Genomic DNA, 22,480 nt, shown 5'->3' on the forward strand with positions numbered 1-22,480 from the left:
CTAGTTTACACCAAAGAGTTAAACCAGCTGAGGATGCAGAAATATTCAAAAACAAATACTTCAGGAAATTTCTTACCCTTCAAACACCTTCAAAACTGTCCTTAAACCCAGGTTAAACCCAGGTAATTTCAAAGAGAGGACTACATATCAATCTAGCTGAAAATAACCATCCTTACGTGCCTGTACATCAAGATTTCAAATTAAGGATGTGATCTTTTCTTATAGTTATACAATAGTAAAAAACACACATGAATAAGAGACAACACTCAATTTATTAAAGATGATTTTACTAACATTTATTGGAGAAGAAAATAAGCAAATTAATAATTGTGATGTGGGGGAGAGGCAGCTTGGTTACCAGCAATGTTCTTTTTAAAATAAGTTAGTAAAAGGAACACAATATTTATTATATGAAATAGATTCCCAAGTTACAAAAAATCATACTCAAGAATATATTTTTAGATATAAAAATTCAGTTATGCAATCAGTAGCATTCAAAATTAGCTATGTGTGTCTCTACAATTATAAAAATGGATTCATGTTTTAACGAAGTGTTTTAAGAGCTCATCATGTGAGAAGAGGCACAGTGTTCTGAAGGCATATAAACTCACTATGGGCTACGGAACGGCCCCACGCCAGGTCACAAGCACAATATACAAATGCAGCCAGAGATCTGAGTTCAGAGCGATTTGTTTTTTTCATTCCGGTATTCAAGCAAACACATTGAAAATGGCAAAATAAACACTTTTCATAGCAGAAAGGCCACAGAATCGAAGGTAAACTCTGGCTCTGCTTCAGGAAATGACAAAATCACAAGTTCATCTGTACTTAGTACACAGCGTATCACGTCTTGTGCTAGGGACATCTGAGAGGCAAAGCGTGACATTCACCCAGGTTCCAGCCTCAGCTGGATGTTGAAAGCTGCTGTGCAAGGTGCTAAGTCCAGGCAGCCAGTCCATTTCTACCAGGGAACACATGTCCTTTTTATCTTGCTTTATTTTTGATTCTTGTGTCTGCTGATCAAGTGGCATTGCTTTGTTGTGAACACATACATTGTTGTTCATTATAATGCTGTAGATTGATCTTTCATTTTAAATAGCAACGCTTCTCCTGGTTTTAGATCATCCTGTCTACAGAAATATCCTGTACATCTCCTAAGCTATTTAACAGTTTGCCAGCTCCTGCCCAAAAACATAACCCAATAGACAGCAAAGTTAAGCAGCAGCAGCGCTAGGGGGCGCCACCTGTGTATTTGGGGTGTAAGTGGAACTAACCAAAGCGGAACCAAGCACCCTATTTTGGGTGATCAAATAAACTCTACAGCACTTTCCTGGTTACCTGACTAAAAACACACACCTTGCTTTTAAAGAAAAATTTCTAAACAACTTGGACTTGTAGATTTTTGACAGCTTATCATGAGTTATATAAGCATGAGTCTGCATGTAACTTCAGCTAAAGGTCTATGAACTGGCTGAAAAATGATATCTGAAAAATAAACTGTAGCATATCTTGAGCTTACAAAAGCAAACATGGGTTTTTAAATTTTAAAAAATATGCCCCAAAATCTAGCAAACAGCTTCACGTACTTTTAAACACTGATTTTTAATTTATTTGCTCAAAGTGAGGCTTCAGGAAAGGCTATGAACTTTAAGGTATTTGTAATCCTGCAGCCGACTGTAATCAGAAGTTGTGTGAGCAGAGGTGGGGAGGCCTGGAGCAGTCTGTCCCACGGGAAAGGAAATCCAGGGCTGCCCTTTGATTTCCCAAGCTCATCCCACTAAGTCTCACCACTTCCAGTGCAAAGCAACACCTTCAACAGGGACCTCAAAAGCAGAAACCAAACCAGCCAAAGCCTTTTTTAAAGGTACAGTGCACTTATTACCTGCTCTAATGGTGGAATTAACAAGTAATTTCATTTGGAATGCATTTCATGACATCACTTTTGCTGAACACGTGCTAATTAGAAGGGAGGTGGCTCTCGGGTAGATAATCCTCAAAGTCACTGTATGAGGCTGAGAGACAGACAGCCCAGCACCGCGACAGGCAAGCTGGCAAAGATGCTAACCCGGGACAGTGTTTCGCCATTCCCAGTGACGAGACACCTCAAGCTGGGTTGTGGCCACACAGAGCTGGACAACCCATAGCTCCCTAGAGCACAGTCTGCAAGAGCCGTTTTGCTAGGGAGACAGGAGGTAGGGGCCAGTGAGTTACAACATGTGACGACCCTGAAAAAAAACAAGCAGTCTCTGGGGGCTGTGGAGAATGGGGAGGGCACCTAGGAGACTGAAAGCTGCCTCCCCTGGTCTGGAGGCAATGTTCCTCCCCATGCAGTGTCCACAGGGCCAACGGCCCAGGCACCAGAGCACCGGGGCCAGTGCTCCCACACAGCTGGAAGTGTACCCTTGGCTGATACCGACAGTCACCTTAAAGGTTCCCTTCCTTCCTGAAATGCACTGACCCCTCCCTCACCCAGCAGCGAAGGCGTCAGGGTAGAGACTACTGCCAGCCACGTCCCTCCCACTAGATTACTGACCCAGTGCTGCTGCTAGGGAACAGACTTCAGATCTGAAATGGACTCCCTCTTCCCACAGACTGCACAAGCCCACCACAGCATATGGCAACTTCAGGGAAACTTCTGTTTAGAAGATCCTGATAGAGTCCGTCATGACCAGAGCTGTGTGAGCAAGCCGGCCACAGACCAGGATTGAAGCCTTCACCAGAGACTGCTCTCTGCCAGGAACCCCCGACGCCCTCTACTGGTGAGAGCTGGTGCCGGTCCCCGTCCTGCAAGGCTGCTCCTTCTCTATAACAACGCAGACAACCCAACCAGCCTGGCAGAGACCGGGAATATTAAATACCGGGCAGAGTCTAGAGTGCCAGACAGCACCAAATATTTGTTAGACAGATTAATGTTCATCCTGTCACCTTCACGGGTTACCAGGCACTTCTCGGATTAGGTAACACTTCCCCTTCACTGAGACTCTACGCTTGGCCCCACGCTAAGCACCCGACACCTAACTCACCGACATTCTGCAGTGATCCAGTGGGGATTGCTGTCTCCACTGCTGTTAGAGGCAGAAACAGGAAGCGAGCTTACAGAACTTGTTCAACACAACACTACCAGTGTGTGACTAAGCCACTGCTAACACTAACAACCCAGTGACTCTTAGAGGTACCTCAGCCTCACGCCCCACAAAGTCCAGCCTCTAAAATGGGCAGAGGGGTCAGCCTTCTAGGTGCACTACTCCAAGCCGGCTGGAGCTCTTCCGTGACCAGCCTGGCCTCACACCCACTCTAAAGAGGAACCATGAGTGCTCCTGATCTCTTTCATACCGCTTCTGACACCAGAGCCCTTCCCAGGTCTCAGCTGACGCCAAAGAGCCCCACGGAAGCCAGAGGGTAGCAAATAATTTTCTTCCCTGGCTGAATGCAGGTTGGGAACCTCAGCAAGCACCCCCAACAGCCTACACAGGGCCCAGGAAGACTGGCCCGCATCAGGCCATCAGCTCCCCAGCTCCTGAGAAATGCGGTCAGTCTGAGTTCTCAGCCATGGTGGATTTCAGCCACATGCAAGGAGACAGCCAGAGCAGGAGGCTGAGTAGGCCGGCTGGCCCTGGGTAAAGAGCACAAAGGCAAACCCAGAGACTTCAGTGTAGGGGGCTCTGCAGGTCCTGGAGCACCAGGAACTCTGGCTGATCAAGATGGGGCACTAACGGTGGTCAGGGGCAAGGAGGAGCTGAAAGGGAACCCAAGAGAACAAGGAACATCCTACACACTCAGAGGAAGCTTCCAAAAGGAGAACTGGGGTGGGAGGGCCAGATAGATGGCACAAGCGACACACAGAGACCACAACCAGAAAGGCACAAGGCCTGGCTGATTAAAAAAAAAAAAAGACCAGGAAAATTGTTACAGGAAGCACAACCAGAGACACACAGGGAGACACTGGGTAGTGGAGTCTGAAGCCGGGGCAGCCAGCATCTGGTTCAACTCTGCTGCAGCTGTGTTCCGCGTGGATTCAGAAACTAGTGTGGGCCTCAATTTTCTTGACTGCACAGTGGGATAACAATGGACACTACATCACAGATATAAACACACTGGGCAGGCACCAGGCTGGGGCACAATGACCTGCAGTCCATGGTGTCCTCCCCATGTCTCCAGCACAGGCTAAGTGCAAAGGCCAGGATTGTGTAAAGGTAACCTACTTCCTGTTGGCACCACAGCAGGGATCTGTCTTTACCTTCTTTTGCCAGGCCCTGCTCTAGAGAGAACAGAAAATAAAACCAACTGAACAGCAAACATTCATAAAAAATGAACGAAAAAAATACAGCAGAGAGCAGCAAGATTTTTCACCTCTCCTTGGCCCTAGTCCAAAAGGAAAGAGCAGTGTTTTCTGTGTGCTTTGTTCTCTCTCTCCTGAGTGCTAGGAGGTCAGAGTAAAGGCCAAGGAGAACAGGGAGCCACAGAAAAGTAAGGGGTCTGTGCTCAATGCTCCAAAATAGATTCCACCGTCAGCTGTAGAATTAGAATAGCAAGAATACCTATGTTCAGAGGAAGAAAAAATCCTGCCATCATGAAAAAGTGCTGATTACTTCACTCCACGACACAGCAGAATCACCTGCTCTCAGACACAGAGCAGGAGGTCCCTGCTGTGTGCAGCAGTGGGGACAGTTTCCATGCTGAGAGACACGTCTGCAAAGTCCCTGCTGACCCCAGTGTCTCTCACTTTCACCTCCCGTGATCTCCAGGGGGGCTGTCTGTCACCACCTGGGAATCACTGGCCCCGGAAGCTTAGCTGCTGCTGCTGAACAAGGTTTTATTCATGAGAATTTGGTGGGACACCATCTAAAGAAGAAACAGGTGCGTGAGAAAGATCTGACTCCATAAGACCCAGAACCCACCTCTCGTATTGTGCTACAGACATTTGGGTTTAGGAACACTCTGTTGCTTCCAAAATCAACCCTCCAATGTCCAAACTGCAAGCAACACACTGCTACAAGATAAAAAGCACACCCTGTAAGACAGAGATGTAGCAGATATTTACACAACAGGCCTCCGACTTCTGCTCCGCAGTGCCTTCCAAAGTTTCGCACAAGTGGCAGTGTATTATGCAAGACACACAGTAAAACACTTCTTCACCGCATCCCTGGAAAGGAAAAAACAAAGATGAGTAGGAGAGCATCCCTCACCCTCCAGGGTTCCCTTAGACTTTGCTGGGCACCTGGAATAGCACACAGCAGAGTAGAAACTGCCTCAACGGCAACATCAGACCTCCTGGACGGCACGCCCCCCACCCCCGCCCCCAGGACCGTTCCTGTGTCAAGTAAAGACCTTCCCTTAGACTTTGCTGGACATCAGACCTCCTGGACAGCAAGCTGCAGCTTTGACACTTCTTGGCAGGATTAACCTGGATGAGACACTTGTCCTGTTTGAGTTTCAAGTTCCTCCTCTATAAGAGGGGATATCCCCCCCCATAGACAAGTTGTAGGAATTGGTGCATTGAATAGAATAGATAGGTAATAAATGATAGCTGTCATCACAAGCAGTGTAAAACAGGAAGAAAGGACAGGCCTCCAGACACGGGAATCAGGACTGCTACTTCCACGTCAGCCACAATCACAGAACTCACTGAACGCCTTAAGTCAAACACTGATTCGAGGCTTCTTTCATTCTAACCAAGCGGTGGGAACTCTTAAAGGGACATCCATCAGGAGCTCACTAGCACAGGGAGTCTCCGTAGGTACTGAGCACTAATTCACACACTGAGAGCCCCATCCCAGGCATCTACCCCTGGGAAGTCAGTGCAGGGAGTGCAAGGACAAAGCAGGCACCTGACAACTATGCCTCCATCCCAGCAAGCCTCCCCACCTGCCCCCAACATGGCTCCTGCCAGGCTCCCAGCTGCACTTGCACTAAGGACACCGGGAGGCACACGAGGGAAGGAGAGGTGAGCGAATGTACCCGTGAGACAACACTGCATTTCAGCACTAACGACTCTAGGGCTGCACGTCCTGAGACAGGGTCTACACTGTAGTCCCAGGAAATGTTCTACCAGGGAAGTGCCCCTTGTGGCAGTGTACAACACACACAGCCTATTAAAGATGGGGAAAGCCAGGCAACAAGGAACCCGCCTGACTAGACTTAACCTGTTGCCCAGGTACTTGCTCAGAGGCCCCTTTTCTTCCACATAAGCACATTTCTGTGGAACACAGTGGGAAAAGCTACTCCAGGGGAAGCTACAAACAGAAGGGTAGGACCCAGCACTGTGACTCCCTCCTGGCTATAGGAAATTTTCATCAGCTTAGCACGTGAAACTCACTGCTTCAAACAGAATTCCCAGTTCTATTCCCTTGTCTGTTAAGACCTACACACGCCAATCCAGAGCAAACCTGAAGTCCTGAGGAACGACACCAAGCAAGTTCAGGCTCGTGAGTGAGCCCTGAGCAATTGCCCTGGACCTCTATTTAGAAGGGTCTACATCTGGACTAACACCTTGATGTTGCCATCTTAAAAGTCTTAATCATTTTTGAACAAGGAGCCCATACTTGTATTTTGCACTGGGCCCTTCCTGCAAATTATACAGCTGGATCAAGCACCAGATACACTCAAAACACTGGCAGGTTAGCCAGTACCTCAGTGGCTACTCACACATGATGTGCTCTGGCTTACTTCACATAAAAACTTGGCTTCTCAGGACATCCCTGCCCACGCTCTTCTCAGATAAGCCACCATCCCACAACTGGCCAGGCCTTCCCTCACGGAGTCGACTCATAACTGCTGTCCTCCCAGGGCCATCCATAAAGACAGCCAGCTTCTAGCACGATGAGCTGTAACATGATCAGCTTAATGACCCGCCTGATCAATCACTCCCCAGAACTTCCAAACCACTGGCAGCAGCAGACGTGGAATGCTGCAGAAACAGACTGATCTTCCCACCTTCCAGGCTCCTGCACATTTAAGGGAAAGCTTGCTTGCCGTTAACAGGTAATGACAGAGAAGAATGGAAACCAAATGGCTGCATTAGAACAGAGTCAGAGGCCCATTAAGAAAAGTGCTTTCGTAAGGAGGTTCAGGGCAGGGAAGGGCCTCTGGGGATGGACTAATCCACCCACTCTAGTTACCAATGCCTCATTTGAAGCTGCAGGGGTTGAGAGAGTCGCCCAAGGTCACCTGCTACTTGGGAAGCCCTGGCCTTGCTCACTTCCCCTTTATAACCTCTTCTGATGCTTTCCCCTAAGTGGGATACTGGAAGAAAACAAGCACAGATTGAGATGCCCGTTTCTTGTTCGATGATGGTAAGGTTATAATAGTCACTTTGGGGGGAAAAGCCTACTCAAAGCTACAGAGTGAAAGAATGATAATGTGCACACAGGACAAGGTTCGTGACACCAGGAAATGATGGCCTAGGCCACACCCATCATTAGCTGTATGAAGGGGTCTTCAAAAAGTTCACGGAATATGTGTATTACAGGGAAACTATGCAGGGATTTCCAAGTAGTTTGTACCAAATAAACTGATCCCTTCCATTTTCCACCTTGGAACAACCCCCATATAATCAGGGTGGGTGGAAAGGTGACCCTCAGCTACTCCCCTGTGAAAAATATATACAACATTTGCCTATCTGGTTTAAAGGACTTCAGTACAGATAGGTAAAACAGCAGGTACCCTCTGAACACACTTTCAAAACCAAAAGGCCCTGTGCCAATATACCATCCTCAAACCACAGAAATGACATTTCCAAATAGTCTTACCTTGCAAATGGTATGAAGGAAAGGCTATACCTACAATGAAAAACAAACAAAAGATGAAATCCAATGAAGGGAGCAGACAACTGCACAGCAGGACAGAGGCCCGAGCTTGGGAGCATCTGCAGTGACTTGTGCAGGCCTCCCCTCCTGGGCCTGGGGTGTGCACGCACACACACAGGCCGTGCACGGAGCTGGGTGGCCACAAAAGGAAAGCCAGGGCCTCTGCAGGGATAACTTCTGTGACCCCAGCCTCACGGTGGTCCTGCCTTACCAGGAGACAGCAGCGATCATCTAAAAGAGATGCCAAATATTCAGATGGCATGGCAGCCCCATCCTGAAAACATGCGACACAAAATCCACATCACATCTTACAAACCTCAGCAGAATGGAACTTCTACTCACATGGACACATTTCCTGCCCTGCTCCTACTACTTGTGAAAAGCACTACCAAGTACTCTGAAAAATCTGCCACAGCTATGATTACTCAAGGACCCAACCCAAGGTTTCTCGGGAAATCACTGTCAGCTCAGCACGCAGGGCAGGCAGCAAGCCCTGTGTGTCAGGCAGGCTGCTAAGTTGGCCACACCTAGGAAAAGGAAGTACAGTCAGAATAGGCCAGCGTTGGCAGTAACGTCACCGTTTACCTGAGTCCACAAAAACGGTGAACCTTTGAAGCTGGCTCCAAAATAAGCAAAGAAAGGGGTGTGTGTGTCTGGATACGAATTTATTCCACAAGAAGAAACCCAAAATATAAACATAAGCCATCACAGCAGGCCCTTTTAACATCCACTGCCAAAATGTGTAGGTCAATACTGAAACCAGAGCACTGGGGCCAGCGCTGTGGCATAGCAAGTTCAGCCACTGCCTGCGACATCTGCACCCCAAATCGGAGTGTCTGATCCAGCTCCTGCTAATGCACCTGGGAAGGCAGCACAAGATTACCCCAAGTGCTTGGGCACCTGCCACTCATGTGCAAGACCTGGAAGGAATTCCTGGCTCCTGGCTTCAGCCTATCCCAGACCTGACTGCTATGGCCATTTGGAAAGTGAACCAGTTGGGCTGGCGCTGTGGCTCAATAGGCTAATCCTCTGCCTGTGGCGTCAGCACACCAGGTTCTAGTCCTGGTCGGGGCGCCGGATTCTGTCCCGGTTGCCCCCTTCCAGGCCAGCTCTCTGCTGTGGCCAGGGAGTGCAGTGGAGGATGGCCCAAGTACTTGGGCTCTGCACCCCATGGGAGACCAGGAGAAGCACCTGGCTCCTGGCTTCAGATCAGTGCAGTGCGCCGGCTGCAGCGCACCACCGGAGCGGCCATTGGAGGGTGAACCAATGGAAAAAAGGAAGACCTTTCTCTCTGTCTCTCTCTCTCACTGCCCACTCTGCCTGTCAAAAAAAAAAAAAAAAAAAAAAAGTGAACCAGTAGACGAAAGATATATCTTTCTCTGCTGCTCTGCCTTTCAAATAAATTCATTAATCTTCAAAAAAAGAAAAGAAAGGAAAAAAAAACAGGTTCTATTTAAAAAAACAAAACAACCATCATCTCTGTATCTCACATTTACCAGGTACAGAAGAGGTTCATTTACTCATGAACATGGTAAACCCTGAAAGTCAGTTTTAAGGTACATTTAGGGTTATATTCTCAAGGTCCTCCCTTTTCCTTGCATACAGCAAACACTGTTGCCATCATGGACCAGCCACATTTACACTGAATCTCTACTAGCAGGTGCCACTCCTTGATGCACTTTGAAAGGCTCACGGAGATGACCCAGAAGCTATAGATCCCACAGACACCACCACCTCTCTCACTCAGATGCACAAGGTCTGAAAGGGTAATGAGGTGGGAGGGTGGGGTGTGCAGCATTGTGGTGTAGCAGGTAAAGCTGCCCCCTGCAGTTCCGGCATCTCATACGGGTGCCAGTTCAAATCCCAGCTGTTCCACTTCTGATCCAGCTCTCTGCTATGGCCTGGGAAAAGCAGAAGATGACCCAAGTGCTTAGGCCCCTGTCCCTCACATGGGAGACCCAGATGAAGTTCTTGGCTTCGGCCTGGTCCAGTCTCAGTCGTTGTGGCCATCTAGGGAGTGAACCAGCACATGGACAGAAGATCTCTGTCTCTCCCTCTAACTCCTTCAAATAAATAAATCTTAAAAAAAAAAAAAAGGAAAGAAAAAGAAAGCGCCATTCATGTTCTGAAAGATAAGATCCCCAACAGGCCATCTGCCATGTCTGGCCCCAGATCTGCAGTTCCCAAGACGCCACCTGAATTCCCCGAAGCCACCAGGCCTCCAGCATGTGCACTGACCCTCCAGCTCACTGCCATGTGGGTTTCTCCTTCACCAGCCATGGCTCCTCACCTGCTGCTAATTCACTCTCTGTCCTTATTTTTCTGACCACTTCCCTTTTTCATTACTGTCCATTTGACTCACAAGCATCTTTTCATGGCGTTAACACTTGCATTGGCCCTGCACTCACCGACAAGAGTGGTTTAATAACATTAGGAACACCTCAAAACCATCCACGAGCCAGCAAACACACACCCTCTGGTGGCCCGTCAAGACCACTACCACTATCTCTTGGCAGTGGGCTGAGGTGCCCGGCTCCTGCTCTGGAGCCTACCTTCTCCTGCATCATCGAGAATTCTTAAATTGAAGAGCACCTGTGTTTTCCCAAGCCTCCCACTGCAGCATGTGGGTTTCATCTCTCTGGCTGCATTAGTCAGAGGCCTGTGTGGGAGGACACGGTTTTAAAGGTTACTTACCACGTCAAGGCCAAGGACTGCAAAATGCAGAAGATGAGCGCAAGTCCCTTGTTATGCCACTGAAAGAAAAATGATACGGTTACAGGAAGTGTGTGACGAGGGGCAGAAGCCAAAAAGGTTAAGGGAAGATAAAACAGACACTCACCCAAAAGGCAGAACACAGGGTCAGTGCAAAACACACCTGGAAGGAGAAAGGACACATTATAGAATACAATGGTGATGACGACATGGCAAAAATCAAAAATAAAACAGGAGAGAGTATTGATAAATTCACAATACTTGCTGGTCCACAGTAATCTGATTCTCTGATTATCATCGTGATCAAACAGAACCTAATTTTGAAGCATTTAACCCACTGAGCACCCACATTTAGCAGAAGAGTTAAAATCCCCATGAGGGGTCAGCATCGTGGCTTGTGGCACTGGCATCTCATATCAGATCACTGGTTCAAATCCCAGCTGCTCCACTTCGGATGCAGCTCCCTGTTAATGTGCCTGGGAAGGCAGTGGATAACGGCTCACGTACCTGGGCCCCTGCCTCCCACATGGAAGACCCAGGTGGAGTTTCAGGCTCCTGGCTTTGGCCTGGCCCAGCCCCAGCCAGTGCAGCCACTTGGGGAGTGAACCAGCAGATGGAAGACCTGTCTCTCCCTCCCCTTTTCTCTTTGTCATTCAGCCTTTCAAATAAATAAACAAGTAAATCTTTTAAAAATGAATCCCCATGAAATCAAACTCATCAATAGAGTATGATGTAGACTAAAAAGAGAAAGATGCACCTCTCCTTTCAAGTCTTCTTAAAAAAAAAAAAAAAACTCTTCCCAGTGAATAAAATCACATTTCTGGTCTACCCATTCATCCATCCATCTTTTTATTCAAAAACACTAACGGAAACTTAATAAGTCCAAAGTTTTTAATTCTGCAAATATTTCAACAACACGACATTTATTCCAAAGTTATCCTAAGTGGCAAGTGCACTGCTCAATTTAAGTCTTCCTAGGTCTGCTAAGTTACAGGATGATAGGACATCATGGTTTAACGCAAACCTCTGAATTTTAACTCTTGCCAAACGTTGGAGTAGAAAGGGCATGTGAGGACCTACCTCAACAGGAGATGTCAATCTCACAGTCAGCAAGCCAGCTTTCAGTTCACAGGCCACCTAACACTTCCTTCCCTAAGTCCTCTCTTGGAGAGTTCTTTCTACAAGAGACTTATGCAGGCCATCTACACCTGGAGTTGTCTACAAACAAGGGGTGTCCAAGCTGCCAGCCATGCCTTTTGTCTGCCTCTTTCTGTACAGTAACTACTCAGGAAATACATCTTAAATGGTTCCTGATGTCCAGCCTTTTGATCAGTGCTCTAAGAGCAAACAAATTACATGGCAGACGTGGTCATGGCCTCAAAGAATCTACCTAGGAGGACAAATGAGGTATACACAGATGATGCTAAAAATGAAAACATGTTGATCAAGTTCCAAATGTTCTGACACCAATGATCATAACACGAGTCCAGAAGGTGGTCTGGAATGATCCTGATGCCACACAGGAGAGTAAGGGCCAAAGAAGGGAGAGGCATTCTGGGTGAATGGGACAAGCAGACATGGAAAACCTGCAGGCAGTGTTGTCAGTGCAGGGCACAAGGAAGACGGGCCACACAGAGGGCACTCTCCTTCAGGAAGGCCAGTGAAATTGAGGAAATATGATCCCAATGTCAAATGATGATGAGCAAATAAGCAGCCCTTCCTGAAGGCTGGAGGCCACCCTAGAGAATGAACCTTGTGTTTCTGAGTTAATCCCTCTAAGCACTGCCCAAGTGTGCTGAGCTCTCTTGCAACTCGAGCAGTTGTGCTTATGTGACGAGCATCGCCCTCTAGAGGTTCTATGTAGAACTGCTAGTACCTTGACCCCGACTGAAATGCAGAGGGGGAAAGGGGTGCGGTGATTATTTGAAGAATTCTCCCTCTGCCCTGTGGTTACAGAATTATAAGTTAGGTCAAGACAAAAGGAAAAAGGATAGAGGTCCTTGGGTTTAAGAGGGAAAAAAATTCCAAATCATTTGAGAAGTGCAACTAAAAAGCAGGCCTTACCAGCACCATGATGGTTGCAATCAATCGCGTGGGCTCAAACATGCGCTTGAGCTGCTTCAGCGGTCCCATGAGGAAGATGGTACTAAGAGAAAACACACACGAGCTGATCAGAACAGACAGAACCACACCAGGCACACGGAGTCACCCCTCCTAGACTTCCTGTGGCAGTAACGGCAGCAACAGCAGCTGACGCGGAGCGTCTTATACGTTATTCTAACAACCTATAGGACAGGCACAGTTATCATGCTGATTTTCCAGATGAGCCCAGGGGTTCCTGACTCAAGGCCACCTGATGAGCACATGACAGAGCACAGCTGTAAATGCACAGTCCCAGCCATCCCACCAGGTTAGGTTTCCCTGACACCCACCTAGCCACAGAAACCAACCAACCAACAAGGCTCAGGCAACTTAAGAAAAAACACACCTACAGCCCTGGTTAGTTGTGTTAAGAAGCAGAACGTCTCATTTTCTTTCATAATCTCCAGGGAGTAATTTCCATGATGATAACTTCGTCTATTATCTGTCAACTGTTTGCTGAATGTCAGATATTGCAAACCTTACCTCACGGCAGCTCCTCAACAACTGTGCGAGTGAGGTATTATCACACTTACTTTAGAGATGAGAAGATGAAACTCAGAAAAGTTGATCTATTTATGCAAGATCACGCAGCTAGGAACCCCAGGAGCTGACACTCAACCCACATCAACTGGATCCCAAGCTCTGAAAGACGTCTGTCACGTGCCCCCTTGCAGGGCTTGAACCTGAGAGCTGGCTGGTGAGAAAGCGGCATTACCCATGAAGCACTGCCTCACGCCTAACACGCCACACACCAGGGCCAGCTTCCGGCTGTGCTTCCTGAATCCTGCGGAAACACCCACCCGGCATCATCCTATGGTAGCTCCCCACAGGTAGTGTTTAACACAGGTCAGTGAGCAGATGAAATCAGCTACTGCTGTCAATACCAAAAATAAAAATAAAAAATTTAAAATTCTGCTTCTCTCTGAAGTGCCATTAAGCTCCAACCTGAATTCAAGGCTGCACTCTCAGCTCAAGTGTCCAAGCTCAGAGTGTACCTCCAGCCTATACAGAACAAGAAGCAATAGCCAAGGCTGTTCTTAAAAATTAAACACAGCAAACTTTTACAGGTAAAACCATGAGCTCTTAGATGCATGCTAGAAAGAACAGTCTGCTCCCTCTAATATTTCCCTACATGGTGCTCTGAAGAGTCTGTCCCATTGGGATCTGCTAAATAGCAAATCTTTTGGACCAAACAACACACCCATATATTTATGCTCATTCTAGACTATGTATTAGAACCTATACTATCTGGGTTTTTTTTTTTTAAGGTTTATTTATTTATTTGAAAGTCAGGGTTACACAGAGACAGGAGAAGCAGAGAGAAGGGTGTCTTCCATCTGCTGGTTCACTCCCCAAATGGCTCCAATGGCTGGAGCTGCGCCAATCCGAAGCCAGGAGCCAGGAGCTTCTTCCAGGTCTCCCACGCGGGTGCAGGGACCCAAGGACTTGGGCCATCCTCCACTGCTTTCCCAGGCCATAGCAGAGAGCTGGATCAGAAGTGGAGCAGCTGGAACTCTAACCAGCACCACATGGGATGCCGGCACTGCAGGCGGCAGCTTTACCTGCTATGCCACAGCGCCGGCCCCGTTAGAACCTACACTGTCTAACAGAAACCACCCCCTCCACCAAAGTTAGTGCTTGAGAAAGCTTTAAAGGCAACATTAGATGACTCTGAAAGCCACCATCTGATTGTCACAAACATTAATAAATTAAGTTGTAAGAAGATGGCCAGAATCATGCACTCAACCATTTGGCTAACATTTCAGCCAGACACAGAGCTAAATTTGGGTACAACTGAGGACCAGAAAAACACAGGCACAGCCCCTTTCAACTGGCTTACAGACTTGTAACCGTCACTGTGATAAAATTCTACCTGTGTGTCTCATAAGTATGTATGGGGTACAAAGAGCCACAAAGGGGGAAGTCACCAATCCTGGGGAGGAGGAGTAAGAGAAAGCGTCACAGAAGAGGTGACTTGGGGCCGGTGCTGCGGCATGGCATAGCGGTAAAGCTGCCACCTGCAGTGCCGCCATCCCATAAGGGCACGGTTTAGAGTCCTGGCTACTCCACTTCTAATCCAGCTCCCTGCTAATGTGCTGGGAAAGCAGTGGAAGATGGCCCAAGTGCTTGGGCCCCTGCACCCACATGGGAGACCTAGAAGAAGCTCCAGGCTCCTGGCTTCGGATCAGCCCAGCTCCAGCCATTGTGGCCATTGGAGAGTGAACCAGTGGATGGAAGACCTCTCTGTGCCTCTGCCCAGCAATGGGGGGAAGTACTGAGGAGACAACACTCCAAGTGGAACAAATGGTCCCAGCAAAGGCACAGAGACGCTGGGAGAAATACGAGGGTTGCAGCCTGGCTGGGAGTACAGGGGTGTGGAGCCGGGCCTGGGTGAAGCCAGATCTCCTAGGACCCTTTTCGTACACAGGTTGAAGGGCAGGGAGCCACTTGAGGGGGTTAGGCAGGGCTTTAATTGAGACTCGACAGCTCAGCAGAAAATGGCCTGGAGAGGAGCCACAGGGCAGGCTGAGGAACCCATCAGAGGCATCTTCTAGGAGTTCAGGTGGGAAACGATCCAAGGCAAAGGTAAGGCCAGCTCCAGTCTCAGCTTCCCTAGGAAGCCCTCCTGGACCACCCAGGTCAGGTGGGGCCAGCCAGCTTCCACTCCTTGGGCATCTCTCTTTCCACATGGTGCCGGGTCCAACTGCCAGCCAATCATTGAGCTGTACTACAGCAGGGACCACACTGTACTTGCCTTGGTACCTGCAGGGTGACCCAGACTCACCCACTGAGCAAAGTCCATCGGTAAGGGGCAAACAGCATGGGACAAGGAAGAAGGAACCAGTGAAGACAAGTCAACACATGGGAGAAGAGGAAACTTGGATTCCCAGGACCCTGAGGGTGTTTATAGAGATAGGAGGGAAGGACAACTGAGCTGAGGCTCCTGGGGGCCATTCAGGTAATGAGCAGGCCACCAACCGGAGCTGCAGAGGCAAGATCCACACTGGAGCATTAGAGTGAATGAGCATGAGCTTGACCTGGGATGTCTGTGCACCTGCTGCACACGACATGGCCCGCCCACCTCCAGGAAGTGATCCATCAGACGCCCTGCCCATCTGGATGGAAACTTGGGTCCAAAACGGTCCGACACTAAATAACGACCAGTTTCCCTCATGGCCGCTGGCCTGGCGAGCCCTCTGAAAGCCCTCAACTCAGCCCCTGACCACAGCAGAAAGAGAGCAATGGGGAGAACCGTGTTGTAAACGACACAGAAATCATTCACCTGCTGTATGCCACAGCTGCTTCACATGTAGAACCACAGTGGTAACGTAGTCCCTGCTTTCTCCCAGGGGTGTTTCACAGATAAACTAAGATATGAAATGTTCCAAAATAACAGGATACAAATGCAATGTATCCTAACTATCTCGTTCTTCTTAAAACCAATGGAAGTACTGGGCACCCTCCTCCACCGCCTCCCTCAAGCCCACTCCACAGCCACTTTCCCATCTAACGACTGGGTTACCTCCCAATTGATGCGATGTTACCAAAGGTATAGAACACTGCGAAGAGGGACAGTCCCTTCCTGGGCACCCACAGCAGAAGAGTCCCCTGCAAAGTAAAGCACAGGGCATTTGCCATGAGCAGCCCCTCGGAGCCCTGCCACAAAACCAGGAGCTGGGAGGCAGCCATGATGAGCCTTTTGCTGCCCGCCTCCCTTACCTCCCCCTCCTCTTAATTCATGCATTTTAGCGAAGGGCAAACAAGAAATGGAGGTGGATGAAGGGTAAAGACACAGCAAATGGAGGCTGGGGGTAAAGACAGCGGTGGGAGGGAGATCTTACCAGCAATGAGCAGAGAATTCCTATTGCAAAGCATGCGATGAAGCCTTTAACTCTGGTACCCCAGCTGAGCGTAGATGCCTCAACCACCTGAAATTTTAAAGAAGAATGACACACTCATATTATGTCCACGCACACTTAGGAAAAACAAACCAAGCACGTCATTAAATCCAGAGGCAGGGTTAGCTTGTACTGCGGCAGGCAGGGAACACAGAATCCGACCTGCTCATAGCCACAGGCGTCACGGAATCCAGCTCTTATCAGAGCTGGGAGCTCTGATCCAGACATGAATCTCCTCTCCAGCAGCTGATAAGAGCTCACCCTGCAGGTGACTGAACATCTCAAGCCATTTCACAAACACGGAGGCAGGACAGCAGCGCCTGGAGTTGCCCAAAGCCTCCTAGCAGCCAGGAAGCCATGGGCTCCTCCAGCGAGGCTGCAGCAGACGGCGCTCAGGGGGCTGGGTGCCCGGGTCCCCGCTCCTACGCCCAGGAGCCAGGCTGGGGCAGTGGCACTTGTGGGACCTCGGAGGGTGACGGCTCCCGTCCTTACCAGGAGACGCGTTCACATTCTTCACCCTTGATGATGATTTTGCGCTCACAGGATGCCGGCATCAGCCAAGTCACCCAAGTGTGGGACAGATCCTAGTTAATCAATCACTGACTTGCCCATTCTGACTCTTGCCCAGGGCAGAGTTCAGGAGAAGCCATGATTTCCAGGAAAACTCTATGAAAACAGGAGAGCCTCAACACTTTTTTCCCCACGTCAGAGACCTTCCCAGTCTGTCCACCTGATACGGGTGGGCACGGCTGCCCCAAGCTGCACACAGACAGTTGCCATAGAGAAACCAAAGCAAGGCAGGGCAGCCAGGCCCAGCACATGCCCACAAAGGGCTCTGCTTGTGTAGCCAGCACAGTCTCCATCAGACACTGTGGTCGGCGTTGCCTGCCCCACTTCCACCTGGCCGATGGAGGAAGGCAGGTGGCAGCAGAGGCTATAGGAGTCACTAGACGGACAGCTCCCTCTGCCTTGGCTGCCCCAGCTCAGGGAGTTGTTTTCAATCCTGTCTCCCAACTTCCTGTCCGACCAGCAGCTTGGCAGAGAGGGACCAGAGGCTCCACCGGGGTGGCAGGTGTTATTACAGAATGGCTTGATCTCCACCCAGGAGAAAGGAATTTAGGTCATCAGAAAAGAGTCCCTTTCTATCACATAGACTCACATACTGAAACGGAAGTTGGGCTTCTAGCACTGCAACACCATGTGCACATGCACATGCATGCACACACACACACACAATACACACACACTCTCAGAACACTTGCAGGAACTCCTGGCACTGTGTGGCCCTACCCAGAAGCACATCTAGGGACCTGACAGCAGAACTATTGGACTCCATGCTGAGCAGTCTGCTTTGTAGAACCTCCGTGGGTTCCAAAATGCACCCTGTGAGATGGGTCTGTCTTCAACTTACAGCATGACTGACCCCACCAGCCACCCCTCTTCCTACTCAGGCAAGAACCAAAGAACTTGCCTTGCTAGGGTGGGGAAAAAGACCCGAGCTGTGTGTAGGAGAGAAGCATGATGGCAGGACTGGATTGGACTGGGGTTGTTGCCTGAGTACTACCTGGCGTCAACAGAGATATTGAAAAGGATCCGCTCTTTCTTAAGACTATAAGCCCTGGGCTGGCACTGTGGCGTAGCAGGTAAAGCTGCCGCCTGCAGTGTGGCATCCCATATGGGCTCCAGTTCAAGACCCAGCTGCTCCACTTCTGCACCAGCTCTCTGTTGTGGCCTGGGAAAGCAGTGGAAGATGGCCCAAGTCCTTGGGCCCTTCCACCTGCGTGGGAGACCTGGAAGAACTCCTGGCTCCTGGCTTCAGATGGGCCCAGCTCCAGCCGTTGCGGCCTTTTGGGGACTGGACCAGCGGATAGAAGACACCTCTCTCTCTCTCTTTCTCTCCCTCTCTGCCTCTCTGTAGCTCTGCCTTTCAAACAAATATTTTTTAAAAAAGACTATACGTCTCATAAGGTTTGGTAGAAAATTTGAATTAGCCTTAGCCTGAAGAGGCTGTAGACCTGTAGAGGTCCCAAAAGGACAGTGAGATCCCAGCCCGCATAAACCTCAAAACCACTGGCGACAGGAAGCAGTTCCACCAAAACCTGTCTCTGGCTCTCACTTCAGAGAGGGAAGCACCACTTTGGCTCCATAGGTCCCTCAAGCTGAAGCCACCCAAATGCTGCCTTTCTGGCCAAATGGGGCAAGGGTCCGGGGTGGGTCATTTCACCCTTGTTTCCCTCCACGTGCTGCTACAGGTTCTTGCTCCTGGCCACCTGCGCGCAGAAGGAGGCCACTTCTTCACACTGGACTCAGTGAAAGAAAAACATCATGCCAATTTTGGAAAACAGTGAGTGTAAAAAGTCCCTCTAAATTCACGGTCACTGAAAGCTACGCCAGTGCACCATTTTGGGAATCAGAGTGGGTAAACTCACACCTGGAAGAATTTGCAGGCCATGTGCTCACTGGCATTCCAACTGGCAGCTACGCACAAAGGTGCTTTGACTCCGGGAGGTGGAGAGGAAAAGGGCTCTTGCCAAAAAAGCAAGGCTCAGAATTGTTTGGGCAAACAGGGAGAAACCAGAAGAAGATGAGAATGGGACATTGCTTTCTCCCAGCCCTTCTCATTCATGCCTTCCACGTCTAGCATCCTTGATAGAAAACATAAAACCAGTACTTCCAGAAAGCAGTCGGTCCGGACTAAGGACCCAAGGTGTGTTCAGGAAGATGAGGTACAATCAGCACTGATGAGGTATCATCCCACGGCTGCTTATGATCAGCACTGCCAGGCAAATCCTACAGCTGCCAGGAGAGGCGGGGGCGGGGACGGGGGACAGAACTAGTCATACTCTGCTGGCTGGCTGGCTTTAAAAGAAAGATATCAAAGGTGCTCGCTTCGGGTGCCCTCTGCCAGGTTCTGTAATTGAATTTCAAGAAATTCTAAGGGTCCCTAGTCCAACTCGCCACACCACACAAACATCTGCCCCCAGAAGCCGCCCATGAAAACGCGACACCACTGCATCAGTGCCGGCATTTTCAAGGAGGACCTAGCCTAGGCAGTAAAAACTAAGCCAAGACAGCCCTGAAAACACGTCTGCCGGCTACAAGATGTTTCCGAGGAAACACAAGAAGCACACAAAATGAATCTCACTCAGAGGGACTCGTATTTCAGAACGAGAGAGGGGCATCCACTCTTTGTAAAATAGATTTAATACATGTGTGCACTGACAACACATTAAAGCCCTCCACGGCATCCACCACTTCAGGGGAAAAACAAACAGCATTTATGTTTCCCAACTGCACTTCTGAGGGCCCGTCCACTGCCTCACGAAGACTTTCTAATGCATAATATCCACATCACCCCCAAGAGTCTTCAGGAGGAGAAAGGGTCACCCTCTTTTTCTAAGATTTACTGAACTATTGGAAAGGCAGACGAGAGAGAGAGAGAGAGAGATCTTTCATCCACTGGTTCACTCCCCTAATGCCCACAACAACCAGGGCTGGGCCCAGCTTGGAACTCCAGCCAGGTCTCCCACATGGGTGACAAGGACCCAGTTACTCGGGCCATCTTCTGCTGCTTTCCCAGTTGCATTAGCAGGAAGAACGGATCAGAAGCGGAGCAGCCAAGACTTGAACCAGCCTTCAGATACAGAATGCTGGGGGCCACAATGCGTGCCCCAAGGGTCTCCCTCTTGAGTACCCACAGCTCCTAAGAGTTTGGGGGCAGTCAGTGGGGCCACAAGGCTTTCAGGAACAATAAGGATCAACTTCCTGAGTGTCAGACCTTTCTTCACAAGAGACCAGAAATCAAGAAAAAAGAACCCATCAAATCACTCCTGAGCTTTGGCCAATTAATAAAGGTCATAAATTTTTTAAAACCAACAGAGCTGTGTTGCAATGTCAGAAAAGCCAAACCAGTGAACACGTCATCCCAAGCACATCAGGCTGGGGATGCCCACATCCCACACTGGAGGGCCTGAGATTGAGTCCTGCCTGGTTCCCATCCAGCTTCCTGTGATGCACACCCTGGGAAGATGGCATATGATTGCCCAAGTACTTGGGTTCTGCCACCCACGGGAAGATCCAGATGGAGTTCCAGGCTCCTGGCTTCAGCCCGGCCCACCCTAACTGTTGCTGACACTTGGGGAATGAACCAACAGATGGAAGATCTCTCTCTCTCTCTCTCCCTGCCTTTCAAATAAATAAACTGTTTTTAAACTTTGGGGCTGGCGCTGTGGCGTAGTGGGCTAAGCCTCCGCCTGCATTGCTGGGATCCCATATGGGTGTTGGGTCAAGTTTTGGCTGCTCCTCTTTGGATCCAGCTTTCTGCTATGGCCTGGGAAAACAGTGTAGGATGGACCAAGTGCTTGGGCCCCTGCACCTAAGTGGGAGACCCAGAGGAAGCTCCTGGCTTCAGATCAGCTCAGCTCCAGCTGTTGTGGCTATCTGGGGAGTGAACCAGCGGACAGAGGACCTCTCTCTCTCTCTCTCTCTCTCTCTCTCTCTCTCAGTAACTCTACCTCTCAAATAAGTAAATAAAAATCTTTAAAAAAAAAAAAAAAACAGTCAAACTTCAATTTTTGCTAACCCTTGACTCTTAGAGTGTTCACCCCTTCAAAGCAAAGATTCAAAGAACAGATTTTACACTGAGATTTCACGGAGGGAGTGGAGGTACTAGCAACATACAAAACAACACGCATTATAAAATCAGCAATCCCCCAAGCGGGAAAGCGGCGTGCTGAGAAAACAGACTCAAGCTACAGCGAAAACTCGAGTTCCCAGCCGAAAGCAGGTGCATCATCTTGCACAACGTCCTTAACTTCACAGGTGGGAAAAGTGAGACTACGGAATGCACCAAACAGCAGAGGAAAACGCTGTCTGCCATCCAGAACGCCAAACGAAAACCAAAGCTATAAAAAGCACTCAAAACAGAAACACGATGCTGTGCGGTTCTAGAGCTCCGGGCATTAGCGACCGCGTTTCTCTGCTCCATCAAAAATAAACAAAGGCGCGGGCAGAGCCTAGGCGCAGACGGCGTGAACAGAGAGGCATAGGGGATGGGGGTTGGCCCCTGTCCCCCGGGAGTTCGCGGTTTGCTCGTGGAGCCAGTTGTGCAGCCGAGGCGGGCGCGGGGCAGCGAACCGGGAAGCCTCAGCCCCGCCAGCCCGGACCAGCCACCTTCCGGGCCACGGCTCTCTCCGCCTCGGCTCAGCGCCCCCAGCCCAGGGCCTGCACGCCAGCTCGCTCGCTCTCGCAGACTCTTCCGAGCTCTCCCTCCAGCGCCGCCCCCTCTTTACGGGAAATGAAGCTGAGAAGGCTGACCGGGCGCAGAACAAAACAGGACACAGAGGGCGACAAGCCCCGTGCTAAAAAGCTCCTGCGCTCCCGTCCCCTGGGTCGGGGGTCCTAGCGGAGGCCCGCAGTGGGGTAGCGGGGAGGAAGCAACAGGGGCAGAGCTGCTTTCCAAGGAACCCTGGAAGTCCTGCCCGGCTTTCCCGCCCGCATCCGCCGGCGCCGACTTCGGAGGCCCGGGCCGGGGGCACGGCCATCGGCTGGGGACAGTCGGGGGCCGGCGAGGTGCGGCCGGCCCGGGCATACCCACCTCGGACAGACCGCTGCGGTCCTCGGTGTCCTGCCCGCTCAGCACCTTCTTCAGCTTGTCCATCGCGGGGCTGGTCCCTCGGCAAGCAGCCTGTTGCGCTCGCCGAGCCGACGGCTCTTCCGGGTCTGGGCCGCGGCGGCCGCCGCCCCTCGCCCCGCCGCCAACCACGGCACGCCCCGCCCAGGTACCTGCCCACCTGGCCGGCCCCGGCGTGCCCCGCGCGGCCGCCCCTGGCTCTGCGGACCGGAGGAGGTGCGGCCTCGTGCGCACTTGGGAACGGGTGCCCTGGCTGATGCACCCTGTGAGTGTACTGACAGGGAAGAGAT

At 50.1% G+C, this 22,480-nt stretch overlaps 1 protein-coding gene across 1 annotated transcript; it reads right to left on the reverse strand.

Annotated features, from left to right (window-relative positions):
* Positions 1 to 270: 270 nt before the first annotated feature.
* On the reverse strand, positions 271 to 22,351 carry SFT2D2 (SFT2 domain containing 2). Its single transcript, XM_002715646.5, has 8 exons — positions 22,155 to 22,351; positions 16,502 to 16,588; positions 16,183 to 16,268; positions 12,582 to 12,663; positions 10,645 to 10,680; positions 10,500 to 10,558; positions 7,749 to 7,778; positions 271 to 5,143 (listed from the first exon to the last, which is right to left on the reverse strand). Exons 1-8 carry the CDS (start codon positions 22,215 to 22,217, stop codon positions 5,104 to 5,106), a joined length of 483 nt encoding a protein of 160 aa, XP_002715692.1. The 5' UTR covers positions 22,218 to 22,351; the 3' UTR covers positions 271 to 5,103.
* Positions 22,352 to 22,480: the final 129 nt, after the last annotated feature.

Source organism: Oryctolagus cuniculus, chromosome 7 (assembly GCF_051225735.1).
Source record: "Oryctolagus cuniculus isolate XC-2025 breed Fujian yellow rabbit chromosome 7, ASM5122573v1, whole genome shotgun sequence".
Lineage (NCBI taxonomy): Eukaryota > Metazoa > Chordata > Mammalia > Lagomorpha > Leporidae > Oryctolagus > Oryctolagus cuniculus.

Bases quoted from the DNA above. Each gene is read 5' to 3' on its own strand.
- SFT2D2 (XM_002715646.5), bottom strand. From the start codon at position 22,217: ATGGACAAGCTGAAGAAGGTGCTGAGCGGGCAGGACACCGAGGACCGC. The intron at 12,664-16,182 runs GTAACCCAGTCG...GTTTTCTCTTAG, and splicing joins AACATCGCATCAATTGGGAG to TACCATCTTCCTCATGGGAC. The intron at 10,559-10,644 runs GTGAGTGTCTGT...TTTTTCTTTCAG, and splicing joins CCCTGTGTTCTGCCTTTTGG to TGGCATAACAAGGGACTTGC.